The sequence below is a fragment of the Saccopteryx bilineata genome, chromosome 4, assembly GCF_036850765.1.
Source record: "Saccopteryx bilineata isolate mSacBil1 chromosome 4, mSacBil1_pri_phased_curated, whole genome shotgun sequence".
NCBI lineage: Eukaryota > Metazoa > Chordata > Mammalia > Chiroptera > Emballonuridae > Saccopteryx > Saccopteryx bilineata.
In genome coordinates, this window is record NC_089493.1 from 267,141,479 (window position 1) to 267,169,023 (window position 27,545).

Consider the following 27,545-nt stretch of genomic DNA (forward strand, 5'->3'; position numbering starts at 1 on the left):
CAAAAGAATATTCCACTTAATGGATATACCACATTGTGTTTATCCATCTCTCAGTTAATGAACATCTGGGTTGTTTTTACCTTGGCTGTTTTGCATACTGCTGTAAACACTTGTGTATAGGTTTTTGTGTGAACTGTGTTGTCAGTCCTTTTAGCTAAATACCTAGGGGTAAAATTGATTGGTCATGATGGCAGTTCTGTGTTTAACATTTTGAGGAAATACTAGACTGCTTTCCAAAATGGCTGCACCATTTCACATTCCCACCAGCATTGTAATGAGGATTCCAGTTTCTCCACATCCTTGGTAACATTTGGTATTATTCATCCTTTTTATTATAGCGATCCTAGTAGGTGTGAAGTGCTATCTATCTCATGTGGTGTTTTGTTTTTTTTTAAGATTTTATTTATTTATTATAGAGAGGGAAGACACAGAGAGAGAGAGAGAGAAAGAGAGAGAGAGAGAGAAGCAGGAAGCATCAACTCCCATATGTGCCTTGACCCGGGAAGCCAGGGTTTTGAACCAGCAACCTCAGCGTTTCCAGGTTGACGCTTTATCCACTGTGCCACCACAGGTCAGGCTATCTCATGTGGTTTTGATTTAGCATTTTGGATTTTGTTTTCGTGCTTGTGCCTCATGGTCACAAGATGGCTGCATCCCCTCCAGCCCTCACACCCATGGTTCAGATGAAGAGGAAGAGTTAGAGCAGAAGCCTTCTCCTCTCAAAATTTCGCCTTTATGCACCTTCTCCTCAGGGACTTCTCCAGTATTGCCTAGGTTCAGCCTAGCTCCCTTAGCTGCAAGGGAGCTAGAGAGACATGCAGACACCAGCTTCCTGACCTCTTGGGAGAGGAATGGGGTTGGGAATGCTAGTGGGCGAGCAGATCCCTAGTCTTTGCCCTTTGTGGCCCAGACCAGTGGGAATGCCTTCATTTCTCTAGGAGCAAGAAGAGGGATGTGAATTCCGCCCCCCCCACCCCCCTATCATGGGTAGGGTGGGCTTTATATCATGGGTGCCTGGCTTTGCTGCAGCTCAGACTCACCATTGCCAATCAGATGCCCCCTACTCAGGGGTCCCAGGAACCATACCTTGTGGAGGGCAGTGTAGTCACCTCCCAAGTCCTTACCCTGACTTCTCTCCCCAACCAGAGGCCTTTGGCTCAGCCCAGGAAGCCTGAGGTCCAGGGTTCCCTCCGTCCTGCCTCATGGCCTTTGCTCATCCACGCTTCCCAACTCAGAACGAGCTGTGGGACCTCTCACCTTTAAAATTGGCCTAGGCCCTGGCCAGATAGCTTGGTTGGTTAGAGCAGTGGTCCCCAACCCCTGGGCCGCGGACCAGTACCGGTCCATGGGCCATTTGGTACTGGTCTGCAGAGAAAGAATAAATAACTTACATTATTTCTGTTTTATTTATATTTAAGTCTGAACGATGTTTTATTTTTAAAAAATGACCAGATTCCCTCTGTTACATTCGTCTTAAGACTCACTCTTGATGCTTGTCTCGGTCACGTGATACATTTATCCATCCCACCCTAAAGGCCGTCCGTGAAAATATTTTCTGACATTAAACCGGTCCATGGCCCAAAAAAGGTTGGGGACCACTGGGTTAGAGCATCGTCCCAAAGGGCAGTCTTTGCTGGTTTGATCCCCTGGTTGGGAACAGATTGATGTTCCTGTCTCTCTCTCTCTCTCTCCTTTTCTCTCTCACTAAAACCAGTAAGTAGAAATTTAAAAAATAATAATTATAAAATTGGCCTAGACCAGAATTCTCATATACTGCTGGTGAAGTGTAAAGTGGTACGGCCATTTTTGGAAAAGAGTTTGACAGTTATTTGTTTTATTATTTTTTTATTGGCATATAATTATACCATAACATTCACCATTTTAAGGTATTCGGTAGTTTTTAGTATACAATCATCACCACTGTCTAATACAGAAAATTTTATCACCCCAGGAGAAGCCCCGTACCCATTCACAGTCATTCCCATTCTCCCTCCACTCTCATCCCCTGGCAACCACTGATGGTATCTCTGGATTTTGGCATCTTTTTATAAGGATAAACGTGCACTTACCATATGAGCCAGCAATTCCATATGTAGCATTTACCCAAGAGAAATGAAAACTTAGGTTCATGTCAAAACCTAAAGAGAAATATCTGTAGTGGCTTTATTCATAATTTCCCAAACTGGAAACAATCTAAACGTTCAACCCGTGGTGCAGTGATAAACCCTGGTACATCCGTACCATTGGATGCTAGTCAGCAGTAAAAGGGAGTGAACTCTTGCTACAGACAACATGGGTGAATCATGGAAGCGTTAACCTGAGTGAAAGGCACAGATCCAGAAGTTGACGTTCTGTACAGTGGCCTTTATAGGACATTTTGAAAAATGTAAAACTGTAGAGACAGAGCAGATCGGGGTCGCCTAGGGCAGTGGTCCCCAACCTTTTTTGGACCATGGACCGGTTTAATGTCAGAAAATATTTTCACGGACCGGCCTTTAGGGTGGGACGGATAAATGTATCACGTGACTGAAACAAGCGTCAAGAGTGAGTCTTAGACGGATGTAACAGGGAATCTGGTCATTTTTTAAAAATAAAACATCGTTCAGACTTAAATATAAATAAAATGGAAATAATGTAAGTTATTTATTCTTTCTCTGCGGACCGGTACCAAATGGCCCATGGACCAGTACCGGACCGCAGCCCGGGGGTTGAAGACCACTGGCCTAGGGGCAGGGTGGGTTGGTTGACTAGGGTCACAGTGGAGTTTGGGGTGTTGATGGAACTATTCTGTCTTGATTATGGGGGCAGATGTGTGGCTCCGCCCCTGTAAAAGCTGGTAGACCTGCGCACCAGTAAGTGAACTTAGTATGTGAAGATTACATCTGGACTTGGAACTGGCCTTCCCCGATTAGCCTCATGTAGGGTTAACCATTCTGTTTGTTCTCGTTTGTGCCCTTCCCTTTTACACAATATTATTGAGTTTGGGTCTGTCTTTCGGGATGGCTGATGTTACCTATGCCTGGGGCTGGGGCCAAGAGGTGCCCCTCCCTCAGACACCCTTCTCCGTCCCCTGCTCCTGAGCCTCCTGGCTGCTGGGGTGTGTGCTGTGATTTCAGGAAGGGGCCTCAGCATAGGTTGACAGCTTTTCCTTTTCAGATGGGGAAACTGAGACCTAGGGCTGGGAAGACACTTGACTAAGGTTCAGAGTTATCAGAAATAAGACTCAAAAGCCTTATCTTGTGAGTCTTGGTCCAGGGCTCCGTGCCCTCCTGCCGGTGCCGGCTCCCTTGTCTGCCTATTTGCAGAGTCGGGGCGGGAGCATCCTGACAGAGCTGCTGGCAGGAGGTTGTGGAGCATGCGGGTGGGCGGGGGAAGTAGGGGAGTGAGAGCAGTCAGGACCTTTCAAACACCCCAGATGAGGAGACAGACAGGAGTCCACAGTGGGACAGGATGGCTCGGACTCTGCCCGGAGGCAGGAGGGGGCAGGTGCTGAGTGCAGTAGGATCTGGGAATGGCTGATGGCCCCCAGGGCAGGCAGGAGAGAGGGGCACTGATTTCTGTCCCAGGAAGCCCATGGTATAACCTTGGGTAACCCTACAGCCTCATTACTGTCCAGCTAAGTCCCAGCAGGCACGGACCTCGGGATCTGCCATGTGGAGCTGATGACCTCACTTTAGGAAGTACCTCCTGAGGGAGACACCCCAGAAGACTGGGGAGGCAGGTGGGCATCTCGGGTGGTGACCCCTAGGCGGGGTGGGCCCAGTCTCTGATACAGGCCCACGTTTATCCTGATGCTGGTGTTGAGTCACTGCCCGTGTGGGCTGTGGCCACCCTCGTGCTGCTGCCAAGAGCTCTCTAGACTTCGGTGAAGATGGGTGTGGGGAGGGGGCAGGCGCGCTGTTGGAGCTGGCTCATATCCTAGTGCCCACTGCCCACCACCATCTCGAGGTGCCATTTGGAACCGTGGCAGCCCTGTGAGGAGGGTTCTCACTCTCTTAAGCCTGACCCTCAGTCCATAGGTAGGGGCAGGAGGATGCCAGAAGCAGGGCCTGTGACCCCTCCCACTGACCTGACTTCAGGGACGAAACTTTGGAAGAGCAATGACTTTCTCTTACCAGGCTTCAGATGGGGTTTTTTTGGGGGGTATGACACTTGTTCTGTTTTTCTTGTCTCGACCCCCACTGCTGCAAACAAGGAGGACAGACTGGGCAACCGGAGTCTGGGGTCTGCTTGGAGGGCTAGCAGCTCCCAGAATTCCCTTCTGCTGTCTCCTTAATCCATCCCAACATCTCAGAGGGCCCATCCTCTTGGCAGCGGGGACCCATTTTTGGCTCAGAAAATGATATCTATACCTTCAGGGTCCCTTCTGGTTGTCAAGACTCACGATGTCTCTGGGAAGCCGACCTGGGACCTCACTGTGACCCCAGAGAGGAAGCCTGGTCCCTGTCTGAAGCCCCTCACTCTCTGATGAGGGGAACACCCTTATAGAACTTCTAGCCCAAGTTCTGATTTACACAGGGTAAACAGGCCCAGAGAGGGTCTGTGCCCAGGGTCCCCTATGGTGTGGTATCTGGACTTAGAAGCCAGGCCTCCTGACCCCTGGCCTACAGCGGGGCCCGGTCGTCCCTCACACCCCTGCCCCCCACCCCTAGCATTCCCGAGGTGGGCACTGGGTTGATAGAAGCCCGCAGGAGGAGAGGGAGCAGGCCAGCTCAGGAGCGTGGGGCCAGGTTGCCAGGATTAGATCACCGATGAGGGATGAGCTCTGTTCTGCCCAGCCTCTTCCCGACAAGAAAGGGCCTGATGCTACTTCGTCTGCATTGCTCATCCTTCTGAGGCCTGTTTCCGTCTGGCAAGGGAGCCCTCCGGGGACACGATCGCCCCAGGGGCTGGCACCACCCCAGCGCTGGCTTCTTTCCACCATCTCCCGACACCCAGCCCCCAGATGCTTAAGAACCAGTACATATTTACACGCTGTGAACTGCGGGGGGAGGGGTGCCCGGAACCCCTGCTGCCCAAGCTGAGTGCCAGGCCTGTACTTCCCACCCACGCCCCCTATGTGTGGGAGAACAGAAATGTCATTGTGCTGCCAGTCAGGACACCGGAGTTGAGGAGACACGGAGAGCACCTCAGCTCACTGGGGAGGACAGAAGCTCAGCAGGTGATGTCAGCGCCAGGCAGTCATCACTGCTGTTTCTTTAGAGAGCATTCACGATCTCCAGGCCCCTCGCCACACACTTTACACATTGGCTCCCGCACGCTGCACGGTGCTGAGAGCAGTGGAATTGGTGGCACCATTTTGCTCATGAGGAAACTGAGGTGTGGAGAGTTCAGGTGCCTCTGTGGAAGCCTCCAGCTTCAGTGGACCCCAGCGCCCAGGTATTTCCCCTCCTTGGGCTGACCGGATGTGGGTGTGGTGGGATTGAAAGTGCCAGGGAGGGCCTTGGACGCCAAGAACACCAGGTTTGGCTAGGCTTTGTTGTGCACCTCCCCACTCTCAGACCACCAGTTAGTTCATTTTAGCGATTCGCTCGTCCACCAGCAAGTGTGTGCACAGTACCTGAGTGGCTCTGGGGCGCGCGCAGCTGTGGAGACCGCCGCCTCCCTCCGCCTGCCCAGGGTGGCCTTTGATGCCAGCCTCTGCCAACTTGCACATCTTCTCATTGATAGAATGAACCAGCCATGGGGTGCGGACCCTTCATCGCCCTAGATTGGCAGAAGGCCTGGGCGTAGGGCTCTTGGCTCCTGTGTCCTGAATTCAGAGGCCTTGGAACCCATCTGGGAGCTGGCCCCCAGCTGAGGGACCGTGTCTCCATCCACCCATTGGTTCAGATTTTCTCATAACGAACGAATGAGGGCCTTTTGAGCCCTCAATACTCAACACCCTTATTTCTCTCCTCCTTCTTCCCCAGATCCCTCAGCCTGCCTTGCTCCCACTCAGGGCTCTGCACAGCTCCCCTGCCTACCCTGTTTGCCTCCTGACCGCTGATCACCCATCTTCAGGCTCCGCCCTCGTCCCCTCCCCTGACTCTGTAACTCTCCCTTGTCCTCAGTTTCCTTCTGATTTCTCCCACGATGCTCTCCCTGGGCTTCTCCTTTTGAGTGCTGCCACCCCCCCCCTCAGGTCTTGGCCCTTCAGCCCAGAGTCCCCCACATACTCCCAGGTCCTGACACCCACAGATTACAGGTGGCCCTAGGGATGTCAGGCTTGGGCTCTTCCCTTCTGTTCCCTGCTGATCTGGGGACTCCATCATTGGAACCAGAAACTCCAGGTGTCTCCTGCTTAGGATCCCCCCCCCCCCCCATCATAAAGCTCTGCTCTTCCCCGTTCTGCTACCGTCCCCGTCTCTGGCCCGGACTATTGCAGAAGCTTGATAATGACCAGTTCCTGGCTCCAGTCCTGCCCCCCAGAGGTTGCCTGCCAAATCCTGCCAGAACCTCTTAAAATGACTCTGTCTTGTCCCAGCTCCAAACCTTTTGGTGGTTCCCGTTCCCTAAGTGATGATCTTCTGAGGTCCCTGACCTGGCCCCAGTGGTTGAGCCCGTCTCTGTCCACCCCGTCCTGCCCTGACCTGAATGTTTGAGCCATGCAGAGCCAGGCCCAGTAGCCCACCCTATCCACCAATCTGCCTGAGCCTCACTGGGACACGTGGGTGGTCGGGTTTCCTGGGCAGCCAGTAATTTGGCACTCCTTCAAATGGGACTTGATGTGTTTGCTCAGTATTTACTTCTAGGGAGGTGAGCCCTGCAGGGGTCAGGGCCATCATCCCCGTTGTAGATGAACAGTGTCTGGGCACAGTTCCCTGGCCCTTCTCTTCCCCTGCAAAATTCTGCTCCCTGGTGACATCACCACATTCCACTTAGCTTGGGTGTCACCTCCTCCAAGGAGCCTTCCCTGACTCCCCCACCTGCCATCCTGTGTGTCTTGTGTCGCTTATTTTTATCTCTCACAGAAGTGTAATTTATTTACAGTGAAATGCACAAATCTAAGGTGTCCAGCATGATGATTTTTCACACCTGGGTATACACCCATGTAACCACTATTCAAATTATTCAAATCAAGATGTGTCACACTGTATTTTAATAGTTTTTTTTTTTTTTCTTGTAGCCTATTTTATTGTAATTGTCCTATCTCCTCCCAGCCTGGGACTCAGTCCAGGGCAGAAGCACCTGCTGTCTGTCCCAGTACAGTGTAGGGTGAAGTGTGATGGTATTGCTGTGTGTGTGTATGTGTGTGTGTGGCGCCATGTCCCCACACGTGTGACCATGAGGTGGGAGGAGAGGGTGGCAGGGGCTGTGCCTGTGGGAACTTGTCCATTTTGAGCCTGGCCAGCGACCGCGCTGCAAGGCCAGGTGCCCCCTCTTCAGTGGGAAAAAGGGACGGTCCCATTCCTCAGCCAAGGGCCTCGTCTGGGAGTGTGGGCCCCGCCCAGAGAGGCCCCCGCTGGCTGGCAGCCTGGAGATTAGTCTCCAAGGCCACGACGCCAGTTGCCATAGGCACGCAGGCCTGAGTCAGTATTGCAATTTCTCATCCTGGTCACGCAGGCGGCGGCTGCCCTTGCCTGTCCGCCAGGAGCCAGAGCAGGGCTTTAAATAAAGGGGTGGAAACTTGACCCTAGAGGGCTGTCTGCCCACTGGAGCCAGGGCACCCCATACAGCCAGCCGCACCCCTCCCAGCTCCTTTGGGTGGCAGAGATGGTAGAACCTGAATTTGAGGGTTCCCTTCATTGTCTTAGTGTCCAGAGCACAGGCGGGTTCCTATCCTGGCCCCGGTCCAAGAGGAGACTGCCCACCTTCATGAACCCCCTGTCCACCTGAGAGGTGTAAAGCCCTGCCTTTAGGAATCCTGAACTAAGTAAAAGGAGATGGGGCTTCCCACTGCCGGGCCAGAGATCTGCTCCATCCTCCAGCCCCTCCAAGGAGCAGGCAGGAGGCTGCCCTCGTTTTCCCCAGCGTCAGGCATGTGCTTCCCTGCGTCTGCCCTTTGCCCAGCCTGGGGCCGATGGCTTGCTCTGGGGTTGGGCAGTGGTGTGGGTTAGTTGATTTTTTTGGGTTTTTTAAAAGTTGGTTATTTTTAATATTTTCTAAGAGTGAAGTTTCTGTTATTTCTTTCCAAATTGCAAAAGTGATACTTCTTTATCTCAGATAACTTAGAAAATATGCAGAAGTAGAGGAAACCTAAGTCCCTTGTGATCCAGCGCGCTGAGACGCACAGTCTAGAGCTTGTGTCCCAGCCGGGCTCTTCCGTGTGGACCTGAGGTCAGGTGTCTGCACAGCGTTTGTTTCTCCCCCCTCCCCACCCCCACCCCACCCCACCCCGGTGCTTGGAGTGGCTGCTGTTTCCTTTTTGTGTGTGGTGTGTATTTACACATGTAGGACTGGCTTTGGTGAAACGTCTTCGCATGTTCATCTTTGTGTTTTAGATGATTTTCTCAGGATCACTTGGCAAAAGTGCTGGGTCAAAGGGTAGGAACTTGGTTAAACCTCTTGAGAGGTATCAGACAGCTTTCCTGTTTGAACCTGTTTTGTTTTTTTTTGAGAGAGAGAGAGAGAGGGAGTGAGGGATAGAGTGGGTAAGAGAGACAGAGAAGCATTAACTTAGCTGTGCACCCCATTGCTTTTCAAATGTGCCCTGATCGGGGAGCAAACCAGTGACCCTGGGCTTGAGCCAGCGACTTTGGGCGACCTCGGGACCCATCCAGTGACCTCAGATTCGAACCTGTGACCTTGGAGCTCCAAGTCAACACTGTCTACCGTGCCAGCACTGGCCAAGGCTTAAAACTTTTTTGAGAAAAATGCTGTACGTCAGTAGTTCAATAAATTTAGAAGCCAAGTCACCCAGGTAACCAGTACCCAGATCAAGAACAGAACATTCCCAGACTTCCAGAGCCGCTTTCATGCCCCGTTCTTATCTACCCCATGCCCCCCAACATGGCCACCACCCTGACTTTTAATGTCAGAGTTTAGCCTGTTTTCGAACCATACACAAATGGAATCCTACAGTGCGACCTTTTGCACTTGTTTTCTTTCATCATAGCTGAGAGATTCCACCATGGTATTGCAGGTAGGTGTGGTTTGTTTCTGTGTTTGATATCTTTTCAACAGATGAGGCACCAGGGAGAATGCAGGAAAGCAAACACGTGGGCACCACACTGAAGACAGAATTCCATGTGAATTATTGCCCATTTTTAAAGAAATAAAAGTTTGTTTGCCTTAAAGGACCTGCTCTGATGAATGGGAAGGAATCTAACCAGCACAGCAGTTAGGCACACGCTGTGCTGTGGCGTGAACCTGTGCTGGCTGGCTGTGCTGATCTGGGCTGCAGTCCTCCCTCTCTGGGCTGCAGTCCTCCCTCTCTGGGCCTTGGTTTCCCCAGATGCACATGCAGGTGGTTGGATGAGGGGCCCACCCAGCTCTGAATGCCATGACGCTGAGTGCATACTTAGAAGCTCTGAGAGTTGATTTTTCTGAAGTGGTGGAAGTGTGCTCTTGTAATCTTATTTATCAACTTCCCTTCACTTTCTACATAAAGCAAATTACAGTGTCCTTGAGCTCTGCCCAGGTTACCCCAGGCCATATGTCTGGTGGTGGGAGGATACTCGCAGGTCATCCAGTCTCCTTGAAAAGCAGGCAGATCCTCTTTAAAAAGGTAATAACATGTTGACGGGTTCCTCTTTGAAAAACCCCAGGGTCCGGGGGACCCAGTGCCTGTGAAGCAGCCTGTTCTTCCTTTTGGGGACAGCCCTCCCTGGGAAGTGTTGCCTTGAGTTGAGTCAAAGCCTGTATCCACGAAACTTCTACCAGGGCAGCGTGGAGTGGACCTGGACTTGGTGTGGGACTTCAGGAGCCCGTCATGGCATCTGGGACCGGGGAGACAACATGCATCTCCAGGCCTGGTGCAACAGGTGCCGCTTGATAGCACTTGGTAAATTTTTTTTTTTTTTTGTACTTTTTCTGAAGCTGGAAACAGGGAGAGACAGTCAGACAGACTCCTGCATGCGCCCGACCCGGATCCACCCGGCACGCCCACCAGGGGCAATGCTCTGCCCCTGGAAGGGGGGTCGCTCTGCCGCGACCAGAGCCACTCTAGTGCCTGGGGCAGAGGCCAAGGAGCCATCCCCAGTGCCCGGGCCATCTTTGCTCCAATAGAGCCTCGGCTGTGGGAGGGGAAGATAGAGACAGAGAGGAAGGAGGGGGAGGGTGGAGAAGCAAATGGGCGCTTCTCCTGTGTGCCCTGGCCGGGAATCGAACCCAGGTCCCCCACACGCCAGGCCGACGCTCTACCGCTGAGCCAACCGGCCAGGGCCAACATCTCTTTAATATAAGATGTCAAACCTGCCTGACCTGTGGTGGCGCAGTGGATAAAGCATCGAACCGGGACGCTGAGATCTCTGGTTTGAAACCCTGGGCTTGCCCCATCAAGGCACATATGGGAGTTGATGCTTCCTGCTCCTCCCCCCTTCTCTCTCTCTCTCCTCTAAAAGGAATAAAGTCTTTAAAAATTAAAAAAAAAAAAAAGTAAATAAGATGTCAGACCTGGAGTGGATCTGAGAAGTCCCCTTTCAACCCCTTATCTAGTGCTTGAGCCTGTCCGTACAGCTTCCCGCTGAGACTTCTGGCCTCCTGCCAGGGGCGTGATGGGAGCCGTCCTGCCTTCTCAAACCTCTGACTGAGAGCCAGGAGCTGGGGTGGCTTAGGGTGAAGGAGAGAGCCTTCATGAGTGGGATCATGACAGGGAAGGACAACTAGGTGTCCTCTGTTGTCTCCAGATGCACCACAGAAGCAGGTGAGGGCTGCGGCAGAAGAAACAGATTTGATACTTGGATAAAGAAGTGAGGGACAGTGATATGGATCAGAAGAGTCTTGGGCACTGACGTCTTGAAGAATAGAGTTCACTTTGCTTGGCCTGTGATGACGCAGTGGATAAAGCGTTGACCTGGAATGCTGAGGTCACCAGTTCGAAGCCCTAGGCTTGCCCAGTCAAGGCACGTGTGAAAAGCAACCAGAAGTTGATACTTCCCGCTCCTCCCCCCACCTTTCTCCCTTTCTCTCTAAAATCAATAAATAAAATCTTAAAAATAAAAAGAGAGAATAGGTTTCACTTCAACTAATGTTGAATCCCCCCCAACAGTGCAGTGAAATGGGTCTGATTAGCCCGATTCTACAGATGAAGAAAGCAAAGTCTAGGAAGATGAAATAACTTGCTCATTAAACTGGCTCCTGCAAGGCAGGGCTCTTTCTCTCTTTGAGTGGTGCCTAGCACCAGGGCTTTTAAAAAGTTAATGGATTGAAGCCCTGGCCAGCTAGGTCAGTGGTAGAGTGTCAGCTTGCATGTGGAAGCCCTGGGTTCGATTCCCGGCCAGGGCACACAGGAGAAGTGCCCATCTGCTTTTCCACCCTTTCTTCTCTCCTTTCTCTCTCTCTCTCTCTCTCTCTCTCTCTCTCTCTCTCTCTCTCTCTCTCCCCCCCCCTCGCATAGCCAAGGCTCCATGGGAGCAAAGATGGCCCAGGCGCTGAGGATGGCTCCATGGCCTCCGACTCAGGCGCTAGAATGTCTCAGGTTGCAACGGAGCAACGCCCCAGATGGACAGAGCACCGCCCTCTGGTGGGCTTGCTGGGTGGATCCTGGTCAAGTGCATGCAGGAGTGTATCTCTCTGCCTCCTCGCTTCTCACTTCAGAAAAATACAAAAAAAAAAAAGGTTAGTGGGTTGATTTTGTGTGTGTGTGTGTGAGAGAGAGAGAGGGGGACAGGGACAGACAGGAAGAGAGAGAGAGATGAGAAGCATCAATTCTTCGTTTTAGCTCTTTATAGTTCTTTGATTGCTTTTTCATATGTGCCTTGATGGGGGGCTACAGCAGAGCAAGTGACCCCATGCTCAAGCCAGTGACCTTGGGTTCAAGCCAGCGCCCTTGGACTTCAAGCCGGTGACCATGGGGTCATGTCTATGATCCCACACTCAAGCCAGAGATCATGCCTGTGCTCAAACTGGTGAGCTTGTGCTGGACCCGGGTGAGCCCGCACTCAAGCCAGTGACCTCGGGTTTCGAACCAGAGTCCTCTGCGTCCCAGTACAACAGTCTATCCACTGCACCATCACCTGGTCAGGCGATTGATTTGTTTTCATTTTAATCCCACAATTTGTCAGAAGTGACATGAAGGACTGATGACACAGTAAGTGAGTCTAGGTCTGAAAATGCCTCCTGTGGAATCTGTTGCCATTAGGAATGTGGATAGTTGTAAGTAACCTGATAAGCAAAGACTGAAGAAGTGAGGGGTTGGTTTTGTCCTGTTAAGAGAAGTTTGGAGGTAGTCAGTCCAGCCCTGGGGCAGCAGCTCAGGGACATCACAGGGTCTGACCCCTCTGTTCCCTGGTTCTTCCATCCTAAGTGGTGGCTTTGGTCATCCTGGCCTGAAGGGGCAGGAGGGATTGGGCAGCCAGTGCCTGCTCTGTGGGCCAGAGAGGGAGAGGGTCGAAGGGGTTAAGTGAATCGGCGACAGTGTCAGCTACTGAATCCTAGATTCTTGCTGTGGGTAGGTCACTGAATAGGGTGTAATAGGATGTACACTCTGTAGCCACCAATTAGAAAGGGGATCTTGGTTCTGCTATAAAATAGACCAGGAGACAAAAACAGATGAGTGACTTTACAGCCGGTGAAGGCTGACTTAACGAGGATGCTTTTTTTAATCTTAAAAAAAAAAAAAAAAAAGTGATATCCAGCATGCTGAATTATTACCTGTATATACAGCTGCAAGGAAAAGAAACTTCCACTAAAAGTGGCTTAAGCAATATGGACTTTTGTTATCCATCCTGAACGGTGGATCCAGGGACTTCCACACATCCTCTCTGCTGTCCTCCACATGATAGCTTCATTTCCTGGGCTGTCTCCTCTTGTCTTCAGATACAGCCATGGCTGGAGGTGTCACACGCAGGAGAAGGAGGATATCCCTGGTTTCAGTTTCTTTCTAAGAGCCAGAGAAACTCCTAGAAGCTCCATGTGTCTCAGTGGCCAGAACTGAGTTAGTTGCCTGCTTCTCCTTAAACCAACCCCAGGAAAAGGGATGATAGACTTGCCTTAATCTAAGCCTTGGAGAGTCACCAAGATTCGCTGTCCCAAGCTTCTGCCTCTTAGGTGAGGGGACAGTGGGGTCTCGGTTAGCAAGGACGAAGGAAATGACTTGGGATTAGAGCAGGGGTTATGACTCGGGTGTCTTGGCCTTGATGCTGAATTGCTGTCCATTGCATTGTGGCTTGTGGAAGACCCCCTCAAGCTGCCTGTGGAGAATGCCTGAGCAGACAGGAGAGGAAGTGAGGGCTGTGGTCTGCGTTGTCCACCAGCTGCAAGGATGGGTGGGTAGGAATGAAGGGCCAAGGCAATTCCATGCCCACTGAGGGGCCCCAGGGCAGGAGATGGAGTATCTGGTGGGGGTGGGGCTCTGGGGAAGAGGGATGCCCCTGCCCCGCCCCCAGGAGGAGAGATTTCTTTTTGTTTGTTCTCTCAAGCTTCTTTTTCAAGAAACACAAGCATATGGCAGCGGATGGTGCGGGGGCCGTGTTTGGGTGGTGTGTATGCTTGCCTTTTGCATGGTTGAGTGTATTTTTTCACCACCTCCAACACCCAGCTGGTACACAGGGCAGTGAGACTTGAGTCAGACGTGTTCCCTCAGCATCTGGAAAATTCCAGCTTTTTCCTGTGGTGGTTCTGGGATTCCCAGTGGGGAAGGGGAGAACTTTCCAGCAAAATGAGGGCCTGACCAGGTGGTGGCGCAGTGGATGGAGCGTCGAACTGGGATGCAGAAGGACCCAGGTTCGAGACCCCGAGGTCGCCAGCTTGAGCGCGGGCTCATCTGGCTTGAGCAAAGAGCTCACCAGCTTGGACCCAAGGTCGCTGGCTCCAGCAGGGGGTTACTCGGTCTGCTGAAGGCCCACGGTCAAGGCACATGTGAGAAAGCAATCAATGAACAACTAAGAAGTCGCAACGCGCAACAAGAAACTGATGATTGATGCTTCTCATCTCTCTCCGTTCCTGTCTGTCTGTCCCTGTCTATCTCTGCCTCTGTAAAAAAAAAACAAAAAAAAACACACACAAAAAAACCGAGGTCAGAGCTGAGTTGAGAGTGTGGCCCAGGATTTGTGAGTGGGATGTGGGGAGTGGAGAGGTCCTGGACTCATTGTCTGAGGCTGCTGTGACAAGTCACCATAAACTTGGTGCCTTCAAAGATCCAAATCCTATTCTCACTATGCTGGAGACCAGAGCAAAGTCAGTACTGCTTGTTCAAAATCAAGGTGTCAGCAGGCCATGCCCCCTCCAGAGGTTCTAGGGAGAATCCATCCCTTGTCTCTTCAGCATCTGGTGGCTGCCAGCATTCTTTGGCTCGTGCTGCATTCCTCAGTTTTCAAGGCCAACATCTCCAGATAGCTCTTCACTCCATCTTCACGTGGTTTTATCTTCTGTATGTGTCTAATCTCCCTCTGCCTCCTTGTAAGGATGCATGTGATGATGCTTAGGGCCCACCTGCATAATCTAGGATAATTTTCTAATCTCAAGACATGAATGTAATCACCTCTGCAAAAGTTTTTTTTTTTTTTTTTTTTTTGTATAAGATGACATTTCAGGCTCCAGGGATCAGGGTGTGAATGCCTTTGGGGGCCATTTTTTGGGCCCGTCACAAATCCTTAAGGGCAAATTGAAAGCAGCCATTCTTGTATATGGGCTCTCCCATATAATATACTGGCTAGGAAGAGGTGGGCAAATGGAGATTCCTAGCTGACCCACCCCTTCTCTTCCTGTCTCAACTCTTCCCCACACTGTGTACATGCCTGTAGACACCCCAAACATATATCCAAGCTCTGTCTACCCTCCTAAGTAGCTGCACCTGCATCTTCATGGCCTGCCCTTGTGGTGTATCAGTTATCTATCACTGTGTAACAAGTAGCCCCAAACATAACAAGATCCACACAATAGTCACTTCTCATTTTAATCTCTCACACTTGGGTCTTGACTGGACTCAGATTGGTGGTTCTTTTTCAAGGTCTCTCCTACAATTGCAGTAAAAAAATGGCTGGGGCTGGGACCATCTCAGACACTTCCTTCCTGGCCTGATGCCCGGTCTGAAGAAGAACTGGGTCTGCTTAGCATGTCGAGATCCACTTGGCCTCTCCAGCATGGTGGTGTCAGCGTAGTCAGACTTCTTACATCAGGGGTCCCCAAACTTTTTACACAGGGGCCAGTTCACTGTCCCTCAGACAGTTGGAGGGCCGCCACATACAATACTCCTCTCACTGACCACCAATGAAAGAAGTGCCCCTTCCGGAAGTGCGGCGGGTGTGTGTGTGTGTGTGTGTGTGTGTGTGTGTGTGTGTCGGATAAATGGCCTCAGGGGCCCGCATGTGGCCCGCGGGCCATAGTTTGGGGACGCCTGTCTTACATGTTGGCTCAGAGCTCCAGTGATAAATGTCTCAAACAGAGAGAAAGGTCTAGTGCTTTTTGGGATCTGGCCTTGGAGGTCATGTGGCTGCTCTTCCAGAGAATTCCATTGGTTAGAAGTGAGTTATTAAGGGCCCTGGCTGGTTGGCTCTGTGGTAGAGCATCGGCCCGGCATTTGAATGTTCTGGGTTTGATTCCTAGTCAGAGCACATAAGAAAAGCATCCATCTGCTTCTCCACCCCTCCTTCCCCTCCTCTTCCCCCACTGCAGCCATGGCTTGATTGGAGCAAGTTGGCCCCAGGTGCCGAAGATGGTTCCTTGGCCTTTGCCTCAGGCGGTGAGAAGAACTTGGTTGCTGAGTAACAGAGTAACACCCCAGATGGGCAGAGTATCACCCCATAGAGGGCTTGCTAGGTGTATCCCTGTCGGGGTGCATATACTAGTCTGTCTCTGCCTCCCCTCCTCTCACTGAATTAAAATAAAAAGTGAGTCATTAAAGCCCATATCCAAGAGGAGGGGAAATGCATGTCACCACTTGATAGGAGAAGTATCAAAGAGTTTGCTATCATGTTTAAAGCCGCTGTAGGGAGAACATACCAGAGAAGAGGCCCCTAGGACCCCAGAATGGGGATTTATTTGCCCAGAGGATTCTGAGGGCCTGAGTACCCAGGAGATGGTCTGGGGCAGCTGTGGGCTCCAGTGGGGTGTGTCCTCATAGGCTTGCAGACTGCCTGCCCCTTGAAGAGGACTGGAGCAGGACCTTCTGAAGTGCAGGCCCAGGCACTCAGGTCATAGGTGGGGCAGCGCAGGGCGTTTCCTACTGGACAGTCCGGAATCTGACCACGAGTTGAAAGCGAATCGGGTTGGTGCCAGCACCCTTCCAGCCTCAGTGAGGACCCCGTGCCACATCATGATTGCTCACCCCTCAGCCTGTTCTGCCCCCTCTGTCCAGGGTGCCCCCTTCCTGTCCATCCACCTTCTTCCTGATTCTTCCAAACCTTCCCCTCCCCTTGGTGCCCGTCCAGGCCCAGTTCTGTGTACCAGACCAGTACTGGGCGAGCGGAGGGGCCACAGAGGAGCTGGTGGTCTCGTGGGGCCCAGATACCTCTGCCTCCTGGCAGAGAAAGAGTTGTAGGACAGGAGGGAAAAAGGAGCTGTGGGTACAGCAGGCCAGCCTGGAGGGTCAGGACGCCTAGGAGACACCTCCATGCCTGACAACAGATAAGCTGAGCCAGACAAAGGGGAGGGGTGTCTCTTACAAAGGTCACAGAGGTGCTAAGTCTCAGCAGCCAGAGGACAGGCATGTCCAGGGACCTGGAGACTTGAGAGACAGGGTCTGGATTCCCAGTTGGGCCACTGGCTAGGGAAGGCATCTGACCCAGGCATTCCTGGGTTCTGGGGACAAGCCCTCTTCCTTCAGGCCCAGGAGGAGAAAGGCCTGCTCAGGGGTCTCCTTGCCTGCGCCTGTTCTGGGCCCCACGGGCAGGGAAGCAGAGCACGGGATGGGGTCTGTCTCTCTCCGGCCAGCCGAGCCCACTGATCTGTGGCTGTTCCAGAGGGAAATGGGCTAAAGGCTTCTTCGTGGGATGAAAGGAATTCGGGTTTAGTCGGCAAGATCTGGGTTCAGGTCCTGGCTTTGCCACATCCTGACTGGGGTCTTTGGTCAGAGTGCCCAAGCCTCCAAATCCTGTGTAACATGAGGGTGGTTGTGAGAATTAGCTCTGAACCAGGGGCCTAAGCAGTCCTGGGTGCTTAGGAAACAGCCCTGTCGCTCCTTCCGTCCCTCCCCTTCACGGGGCCCCCCTCAGAGAGAGCGGGTGGCCAGGCCCTGGAGTGTTTCTGTGTGCACCTGGAGTCCCTGGGCGCGTGGTGGGAAGGACTGGCACCTGGGCCCTACCACCAAATGCACAGACCCTGCCTCAGGTCCTGTCTGCCTCCGGCCAGGGGCGTGGCCAGCCCCACAGGGCTTGTCTGCTATCCGGCTGGCTTGTCACCGCAGCTGGGGTTCCACCGTTAGCCCCATTCCTCTGAATTCGGAGTGGGCCGTATGTCCCCAGTCTTGTCCCGGTTTTGTCACTCACTTTGAGCAAGAATGTCCTGCCTTTGGGTCTTGGTTTCTTCACCCTTAAAATGGGTGCAGCCCCCTCTGTCCTGCCGCACTCCCTGGTTGGAGGTCATGGTCATGGGTGTCCAGAGTGCCATAAACAGGGTGGCTGCCTCCAAGGGGAGGTTGAGGCTATAGTCAGGGAGACCCGGGCAGCAGCCGTGGTCCGCCGGCCGGCATGAGGGTGGCTCTGCAGCCTGGGAGAGGAGGAAGGAGCTGGCGGTGGAAGCAGGGCCAGGACGGGAGCGGGATGGGGGGGATGTTGAGCCCCTGGGTGAGGGGAGCATCCAGGATGGTGGGTGGGCTGAGGGAGTTTGTTGTGTTTATTTGTTTTTGTTGTTGTTTTTTCAGAGCCAGAGAGAGTCAGAGAAAGGGATAGATAGGGACAGACAGAAAGGAACGGAAAGAAATGAGAAGCATCAATCATCAGTTTTTTGTTGCGACACCGTAGTTGTTCATTGATTGCTTTCTCATATGTGCCTTGACCACGGGCCTTCAGCAGACCAAGTAACCCCTTGCTCAAGCCAGCGACCTTGGGTCCAAGCTGGTGAGCTTTGCTCAAACCAGATGAGGCTGCTCTCAAGCTGGCAACCTCGGGGTCTCGAACCTGGGTCCTCCGCATCCCAGTCTGATGCTCTATCCACTGCGCCACCGCCTGGTCAGGCTGCAAAGGGAGTTTTTAAATGGGCCGAGCTGGGAGGTTCATCTGCAGCCCTGATTTTTTGTCTGTACCTCCTTGCCACCTCTGCCCTCATCTGTACTATTCACTTCTGCAGAGCCACGCGTCACTGGGGCAGGTCAGGTACTCAGCAGGACAAACACCTGTCCGTCCCCACACCCAGGTGTCCAGGCCATGGGCAGCAGAAAGGACAGGCACAAGGATACCTCTCCTTAGCCTCCCAGCTGGCTCGGAACACCAAGTACAGGAGGTTTGGGATTGGAAACCTAGATAAATTGATGTCCACTCTCCCTGCCCTCAGGGCCGACTAGGGTGGGCTTTCCGGGCCTGACCTGTGGTTGTCTCCCACCTGGAGGCAGGCCTGCCTTGGGTAGTGGCGGCAGTGACTCAGACGTGGACATGAGCGCTTGGCTAATCTTTGGCTCGGGGACCAGGCTGGCCTCCAGCTCTCAGCGGCCAGCAGAGCTGCCACTGTCTAGGCAAGGAATCCTGGCGAGGGAGGGAGGTGGTGCGTAGGCAAGCCGAGGAGACTGGAAACGGGATGTTAGAGCTGCAAGCGTCCCCGGAGACCTGGCTGTACCTGGCTGTACATCAGGATCATGGTGTGGGCCCCGCTGTGGACCTGTCACCTCAGGGCTTCTGGGGCCCAGGAATCTGGGGGTTGGAACTGGCAGGTGTTGGCAGCAGCTATAGTACCTGCCTGCCTCCCTCGCAAATGGGTGAGCGAGGCTGCAGGCTGAGTGCTGGGGAGGTTTCACCCAGCCTGTGCCCGCAGCTGGGAACCCGGGCTCTGCCCGCATGCTCCAGCATTGGCCTTGGGAGCTTCTGTCCCCTCTGGCCAGACCCTCAGACACAGCAAGATCTCCCTAGATAAAGTGGCCCTGCCTCCTCCTTTGGGAGGCCCTCCTCTTTGTCCCCACCTTGGAGGAGTCCCCAGGGCTGTCTCTGACCTTACTAATTGACACGGAATATTTTGGATCTGAAGGCTGGATCTAATGTCCATCACCATCTAACGTCTTCCTTATTGGTGTCTGTCCTTGTTCTCAGAGGCTGAGAGCGGCGTTTGGGCAGCTGGCCCTGCCGGCCCCTGTGTGGTGGGCTGACCAGCCACCCTGTTTGGCTGGGACTGAGGGGTTTCTGGCCTATACCCAGGGAAGTCTCAGGTGAACCAGGGCAGGTTGGTCAGCCTGGCTGAGTGTCAGCTACGGATCGAATCAGCTGGTCTTTCTGTTTTCCGTGTCCTGGTGAGTGAGAGGAAGGAGTACAGTCCTCCTCCCGTGAAAGACCAGGCTTGGAGACAGACAGACAGAAGGATAGACCTCATCCCACTACCCAGTGTCGGGGGTCTTGAGCAAGTCCCTTCCTTGTCTCTGTGACGGGCGGCAGCTCACACACAGCGCTGCTTCACCCCAGACATTCTGACAGGCAGCTAGGTGTTACCAGGGCTGTCGGTCCTGGGACCGCACTTGAAAGAGCATCTGTCCAGGACACCCATCTCCAGGGCTACTCCTCCGCGATCTAACCACATCCCAAGTTGCAGTCTCCCAAATATCTCTTGTTCTTTGAGAACCAGGCAAGCCAGAAGTTGTCAGCCACTCTGCCTGTGGCTTGCAGATGTCCTGGCTCCTACCTGAAGTGGCTGACTGTCCCGCTTGTTAGTTCCCGAATATTTGTTGAGTGCCCACGAAAACCCACGCAGCGGTCCGAGGCAGAGGGGATACGGCAAACCCGAGAGGCCTGGCCTCTGGCTTCCCAGAGCTCACATTCTAGTTGAGGAAACCAGATGAGGCCACAAACAAGTCACGTCAGATCCATGAAGAAAATAAAGGAAGACATGAGGAGCTAGTGTATGGGATGGGTGGAGGCTGCCGGTGTGGCTTCGTGATCAAGGAAGGCTCCAAGGAGCTGGTGACGGGGCTGAGGCCTGGTGGAGCCAGGGAGGCAGTGGGGGGAGTGGAGGCCAGCCCAGCCTTCTGCTATGGAGAATCTCACGGAGGAGGCCCCAGGCGGGCCCCGGGCACACAGGGTCTGCCGCTAGAAAAGGTGTTGCTCTCCATTCTGTGCACACTGTGAAACCACCAGAAGCTCCTGAGCAGGAGAGCAGCGTGAGATTTATGTGGCTGCTGTTTGCAGGGACCGTGGGGGGCACAGAAGGGCAGGGAGGCCATCGAGGGGGCTGCTTCCAGGGCGTGGGCAAGTGAGGGTGGCGGCCAGAGTTGGGCGCATTCTGGAGCTGAGCGGCGAGACTCGCCCCAGACCGTTTTAGAAGCGACAGGGAGCGGACTGAGGGATGAGGCCTCGGTTTCCTCCTGAGCGCTCTGAGCGGCTGCCCGGAGAGATCTGAGCAGGAAACACGGCGGTGTTCCCGTGGGGTTTGCTTGTTAGGTGTTGAAGAGTAGTGGAGGAAGCCGGCAGGGGGTGGCATCTCAGGAGAGAAGGTGAGAGAGAGATTGAGAGTCATCAGCACATAGATTTAAAGCCAAGAGATTGCCTCGCAGTGAGGGAGGGTGTTGGACAGAGAAGAGGAGGAGGCCCAGGACCTGATAGTGTTTGGCAGTCGGTGCCAGGAAGGGGTGCCAGCAGGTGGGAGGAAAACCAGATGTGTGGCACGCTGGCAGCCTCAGTAGGTATTTGAGGACGGAGAGAGTGCTCATGTCTCTGCCTGCCTCTTGGCCCTTGTACACCTTGCCCACCCAGGAACCCAGGGCGGTTCATAGTCCCTTGTCGCTAAGGGCTTCCTGGCCACTTGTGCCCCTAGTCAGGAGCTAGCCTCCTGTCAACTGTGGTGTCACATCTGATGTCCCCTCCCAGGTGCCACAGAGCAGCGCTTGGCCATCTCTAGCCTGGCCCCATCCTCCGTTCCCCTGTGTCTGGTGGCTTGGGCTATGGCCTCAGTTCTCACCGTCCCCTCCTCCGGGGACTTTTCTCTGTTGACGCTTGGGCCCTTGCCTCTTTGTGGACTGCCGATCCTACTCTGTGTTCTCTGTTCCGTATAGTATTTTGGCTTTGTTGGGTGACCTTTCTCCCTCCCTCATTTCCAGTTTAGAACTAACGTCGGTGTCAGGGGTTGACCCACTGTGGTCCCAGCAGACCTGGGTCTGGGTCTCCTGTGTACAGGGGTCACGGCTCATGGCTCCCAGCCCAGCACTCTTGCCCCCTGCCTCTGCCACAGCAGCTCCAGCCATGTGGAACCTGGCCCTCTCTCAGGGGCCTGGGCTTTTGCAGCAGGATCTTCTCCTTCCTTTGTCCCTGAACACACCCACTTGCTCTGGACTGGGCCTCCTTGGGCTCTAGCCTAGGACAGAGGGTTCTGGGAGCCCAGGTGGCCAACACAAGGAGTCAGGAGATGGTCCCTCCATCACCCCTCCCATCCTGACTCCCTGGATCCCTCCTAAATGGATTAGGAGCCGGCAGCCGGCTGGGGCGGCCTGGAGACCGGGACTGGAGCGCTGTCTGGTGCCTCCTGCTTTGCCCTGATTTGATTTGGACTCTAGCAGCTGGGAGGCTGGCAGCCAGAGGCCTTTCTGGGAATGGCTCAAGGGACTGGCAAGCAGTAGGTAGCTAGCAAAGCCCCTCAGCCAGTCACATCGTAGAAGGCCTCTGGCTATAGCACTGGGCTACCTCGCGGTCCATTAGCATGTTTTATTCGTGGCCTGTCATACTTCTTAGCATCCTTAAACTTCTATAACATTGCAACTCAGGGGAAGCAATACATTTAATAAACATTTAGAAGTGAACCCGATGTACATTTTGGCCAACTGCTGACAGGCCAGTTGTTAAAATCAATATTTATCCACAGCCAAACAGCAGACTTGGGCCAGGACTGAGGGCAGAGCCAAGCTCTGATGTATCCCTAATTCCTTTTGCTGTTTCTGTAACTGAAGTCAGACACTTCTCACCTTGTCTGTGTGATGTGCTCGGACATTTGCTCTTCTCTGTCATCGATTTCATAACCCTCTTGAAGGCCCTAGTCCTCGGTTTGGACCACAGTACCTTGGTCCGTCTTGTATGTCGGGCCCTGAGCTATGCCCTGGGGGTGCAGGAGTGACAGGCAGACTGGTCCCTGCCCTTACAGACCTTAAGGTCCAGGGGCAGCTGCAGTGATAGAAGACACTCTGGGCTTGTCACCCCTTAAGGCACCAGGCCCACCTGTCAACTGCTAGGTGCTGCTACCCAACCCCTATATCCCTAGTCATGGGCACAGACTTCTTGACCCTGATCTGCTGGAAGTAAGGAAGGCAGGATTCGCAGGCTCCCTCCAAGGCCCGCAGCCCTGGTCTCTGCTCACCCCCCTAAACCGGCTGCCAAGGACCTGTGCACAGAGCACTGGATGGGGCTGAGCCCAGACAGGGAACCGACTGACCTCTGCCCTCTCCTTTGCTTGGATCGGGGAGGGGGCAGCTGGCTCAAAGGAAGGCTCTGGCCCTGGAGAGTCCTATGGGTGAGCCCCCTGGACCTGTTTCCTGGGGTCCGGAAAGGGAGGGGCGGGATGGACCAGGAATTGAAGGAGGCTGACCGTTGTATCTAGTGTGTGTTTAGGCCAGGCTGGGTGGTACAGGGGCAGCAGGCCTGTTTCCTGCCTGGGGAATTCCTGAGAGGGGCCCCCAGCAAGGGGCAGGATGCAGCTCTGTTTTTTAGGAGCCCTACGACAAAGGGACAAAGTTCTGTGCGGGGGAAACCCTGGTCTCAGATGAAGCAACCTCTGTACCGCTGAGACAGCCCTGACAGCCAGGAAGTAGACTGTGGCTCCGAGGCCTCGGGGCAGTGGCCTGGCCTGGGGGAGCATGTGGCTTGAATCAGAGCTGTGGTGGAAGAGCTCATGGGCACCTGGGAGGCCAGCAAGGGCGCCTGGCCCAGGTGGGGCAGGAGAGGGCAGGAGGTAGGGTGGGAGGGGTGCCTTCCCAGCAGAGGCAACAGTGAGAAGCTGTGTGGGCAGTCAGTATGTGACGAAGGGACGAGGAAAGGCACTCAGGGCAGGAGAAGGGGCCCTGGGACAGCTAGGGAGACATTGGTACATTTAGGGCAGGGGTCCCCAAACTTTTTACACAGGGGGCCAGTTCACTGTCCCTCAGACCGTTGGAGGGCCGGACTATAAAAAAAACTATGAACAAATCCCTATGCATACTGCACATATCTTATTTTAAAGTAAAAAAAACAAACAAACAAACAAAAAAAAACAGGAACAAATACAATATTTAAAATAAAGAACAAGTAAATTTAAATCAACAAACTGACCAGTATTTCAATGGGAACTATGGACCTGCTTTTGGCTAATGAGATGGTCAATGTGCTCCTCTCACTGACCACCAATGAAAGAGGTGCCCCTTCCGGAAGTGCGGCGGGGGCCGGATAAATGGTCTCAGGGGGCTGCATGTGGCCCACGGGCCGTAGTTTGGGGACCCCTGATTTAGGGGATGGTGACACTTCAGATATCTGGAACAAGGGAGTCTGGCAGGAACCTTGAATACAAGGTTGAGTCAACAACTAATATGAGCAGTAGGGAGCCACAGAGGGTGTGTGAGCAAGAGAGAGCCCTGGCTAGAGCAGTGTGCATGGGGAAAGGTGATGGTTGGGGGGTGCTGGATAAGACTGGTCATGGTCCTGGGCTCAGCTCCAGGGCTGCAGACTTGGGGCACATGCTCTGGGCACATCTCGCAGTTACCCTGCCCCCTGTGCTCACACCTATACAGACCGTGTGCGCTCCGCTGCGTGTCTGGGCCTGTCCAGGCTCTAGTTTCATCTTGCACAGAAAACCCTTAGGAGAAGAAAAGTCCCTCTCTTGATTTGTTCCATCTGGGAAGTAGAGACAGCCCCGGGGTCTGGGGCCAGGCCTGTTGGGGTGGGCACCTACCATGTATGCCACGCCCTGTGGCACATGCTCACTCCCATCTACTCCCTCTCTTTATCCAGGTGACCATGGCCTTGCTGGGGAAGCGCTGTGACATCCCCACCAATGGCTGTGGGCCTGACCGCTGGAACTCCACATTCGCCCGCAAAGACGAGATCATCACCAGCCTTGTGTCTGCCTTAGATTCCATGGTGAGTGCCCCTGCCCACCCTGGAGGAGTGGGACTCCCAGCTCTATAACCAGACAGTAGAGCTCGAGTCCCACCTCTGCCACTTAGAGCAGGTTTCATTGACCTGAGCCTCATTGTCCCCACCTGCAGCCAGGGCCTCTGCCTCCGTCAGGGGGTGGGAGGCTTGAGTGAGACCAAGTATGTAAAAATCCAGTCCTGGGCTCACCCTGGCTGGATAGCTCAATTGGTTGGAGCAGTGCCTTGATACGCAGAGGTCGTAGGTTCAATCCCTGGTCAGTATAGAAATGTTTACCTAAAACCTACATAATTTTATTAATCAATGTCACCCATCAATTTTAATTTTCTAAGTAAATAAAAATAAAATCCCTGGTCAGGGCATATACAGGAACAGATGAGTGTTTCTATTTCTCTCTCTCTCAAATCAATAAGTTAAAAAAAAAATTTTTTTTTTAATCCAGTCCTGGGAATAGATGCTGGCTCTGGTCCTTATCCTGTCATCCTCATTCATTACCTCTTGTCATTCAAAGCCCATCCCTGGCATAGTCCCGAGCCTCCCTCCCAGCACCTGGAGGATAATTTGTAGGCCACGATTCATTAGAGAGCTGTAATCCCGATGTTACAGCAGAAGCTGTAACTGCATCTTGGGGCTGGGAGAGAGAAACGGGACTTCATAAATCACTCCTCTGGCACCGTTGCCTCCATACCTAAGCCTGTAGCAGTTTACCCCAAATGAGAAAATAATAATGTCATTTTCCTCTAGCCTTTTCCTGGGGGGACGTTCTGTGGTGATGGAGGATAGGCAGGTGTTTTTTAAAATCTGCATTTTAGCATGATGAAGTTGAAATTCAGAGAGGGCAGGCCTTTACCTGAAATCACACAATATGACCATTTTTTATTTTTATTTATTTATTTATTTTGTATTTTTCTGAAGTTGGAAACAGGGAGGCAGTCAGATAGACTCTCGCATGAGCCTGACCGGGATCCACCCTGCACGCCCACCAGGGGGCAATGCTCTGCCCATCTGGGGCGTCGCTCTGTTGCAACCAGAGCCATTCTAGCACCTGAGGCAGAGGCCATGGAGCCATCCCCAGCGCCCAGGCCAACTTTACTCCAGTGGAGCCTTGGCTGCTGGAGGGGAAGAGAGAGACAGAGAGGATGGAGAGGGGGAGGGGTGGAGAAGCAGATGGGCGCTTCTCCTGTGTGCCCTGGCTGGGAATTGAACCCGGGATCCTTGCACGCCAGGCTAACGCTCTACCACTGAGCCAACTGGCCAGGGCCTATGACCGGTTTTTCTTAATTTTTTTTTTCTTTTACTCTTTATTTTTGGAGGAGGGTTTCAGAGGGAAGAGACCTGAGCACAAAAGAGGTCCACAGAGGGACCAGAGAAAAGTCCCGAGAGAGGGGCACCCCCGGGGGTCAGACAGGAAGGAGAGAGAGTTGGGAGTCCGCGGAGAAGAGAAGATTAGGAGTGGAGGTTTTAGGTGAGGTTTCTCTGGCCAGAAAAAGACCTGTGCGGTGGAACAGGCAGCACAGAGATTAAGGACGGGTGCGCGAATAATTAGAAGCCGTGAATGTCCTGGTTCTTTCTCGGAGGGGAGGGGAAAGGAACAGTCCTTGCGGACTTCTAACTCCTTCCGGGTTTTCAGAAGGTATTTTTCCCCACCGAGAAGGAACGAACGGGCCAGAGCCACAAAGTGTGGAATAGCAAACGGCTTTATAGTACAGCACATCCCGCCCAGCAAGGTTCCCTGGCCCCGAAGAAAGATGGAGGCCAGAGAAGTTGCCCTATGACCGGTTTTTAAAGTAGACTAGGGTGCAAAGTCTCCAGTTCCCCTAGGACAGTGGTCAGCAAACCACGGCTCGTGAGCCACATGCGGCTCTTTGGCCCCTTGAGTGTGGCTCTTCCACAAAATACCACGTGCGGGCGCTACCTCGATAAGGAATGTACCTACCTATATAGTTTAAGTTTAAAAAATTTGGCTTTCAAAAGAAATTTCAATTGTTGTACTGTTGATATTTGGCTCTGTTGATTAATGAGTTTGCCGACCACTGCGCTAGGACCAAGGGCCCCCTTCTAGACAGTTTCTGCTGTAGGCAGCTCTAGGACAGCTTAGGTGGTGTCTGGGCCAGAAGTGATAGACACCCCTGGGGAGCCAGCTGGGTGCAACCGCTCCCCTGTGCAGAGCGGCCTTCATAAGGAGGGGAAGCCGAGGAGCTCGGGCCACTGTCCTGCAGCAGGGTCAGCCTGGTGGTGGTGCAAGTGTAACTGCCACAGGCAGTGATGGCCAGCCCCACAGCCACTAGCCACGAATGGCAATTGACATTTAAGTTGTAACTAGTTAAAATTAAATACAGTGAACATCAGTTGCTCAGTCACAGTAGCCTCATTTCAAATGGCCACAGTATTCGACAGTGCAGAAATAGAACATTATTGTCATGGCAGAACGTTCCTTTGGACAGCGCTGGTCTAGAGGGATTTTCAAAGGTTCCTTGGAGCTTGGAGAAGCTGATGATCCTGTAGCTAGCATGGTGACATGAACAAGACAGTCGTCCCCCCCCCTCTACCCGTTGGGCCCTTAATGGGTTTCCTGAGGGACCTTCATGGGTGGCATGGTGCTTGTTGGAAGTGACTGAACCCTGGCATCCTCCCAGGCTTGGGGCCAGGGTCCTCAGGCAGTTTGCAGGCGTGTGGGGCTAAAGTCCTGCCCATTCCTCACCAGCACCGCCCCAACCCGACCTGTCTCAGACCCTCCTCCAGGCATTCCTCACGGCGCCTTCTCGGTGCCTTTGGGTGAGTTCCTTCCCTGCCGTGGAAGGGCTCCTTCAGCTAAGACGTGACCACGCAACCAGGATCTCCTCCAGCTCTGATGGCCACTCCTTGTTGGAAACCGCCACATCTATTTGTCGAGTTTGTTAATAGTCTGTACAGTGTTCCCGCAGGGGAAGGGAACGGCAAGTTTTTGTTGGAATCTTAGAGAGTAGGAAGTGGAGTCCCCCTCAGTAGGGGACCCACGGGGACAGGCCTGCTGCCCTGCAGTGCCCCAGCGTCCTCACCAGAACCACTCCAAGATGGAGCTGGCACAAAGGCGTGACTATGGCCCAGAAAGGGTGAGAAACATGTCTAGGTCATACAGCGGCAGAACCCTGGTTAGAAGCCAGACTTCCTTTCAGCGAAGCGCTGCCTAACTCATATAAAAACAAGCACCTATCAGGCACTCAAACTACGTGCCAAAAGCTTTACAGGCAGGGTTTTCCTGGTGAGGAGGGTCAGAGGCCTGAGATGTTGGTGGTCTTGGTT

The 27,545-nt window shown here is 53.3% G+C and overlaps 1 protein-coding gene across 4 annotated transcripts in view; it reads left to right on the forward strand.

The window, feature by feature from the left end:
• Positions 1-27,545, forward strand: part of GTF2IRD1 (GTF2I repeat domain containing 1) — a 124,277-nt gene that overhangs the window by 12,553 nt on the left and 84,179 nt on the right. For all 4 annotated transcript variants that reach the window (XM_066274590.1, XM_066274589.1, XM_066274592.1 and 1 more), the window contains exon 2: positions 24,120-24,248. In XM_066274590.1, coding sequence (XP_066130687.1) covers positions 24,126-24,248 — 123 coding nt within the window. In that variant the 5' untranslated portion in view covers positions 24,120-24,125. The remainder of the gene's footprint in view (positions 1-24,119; positions 24,249-27,545) is intronic.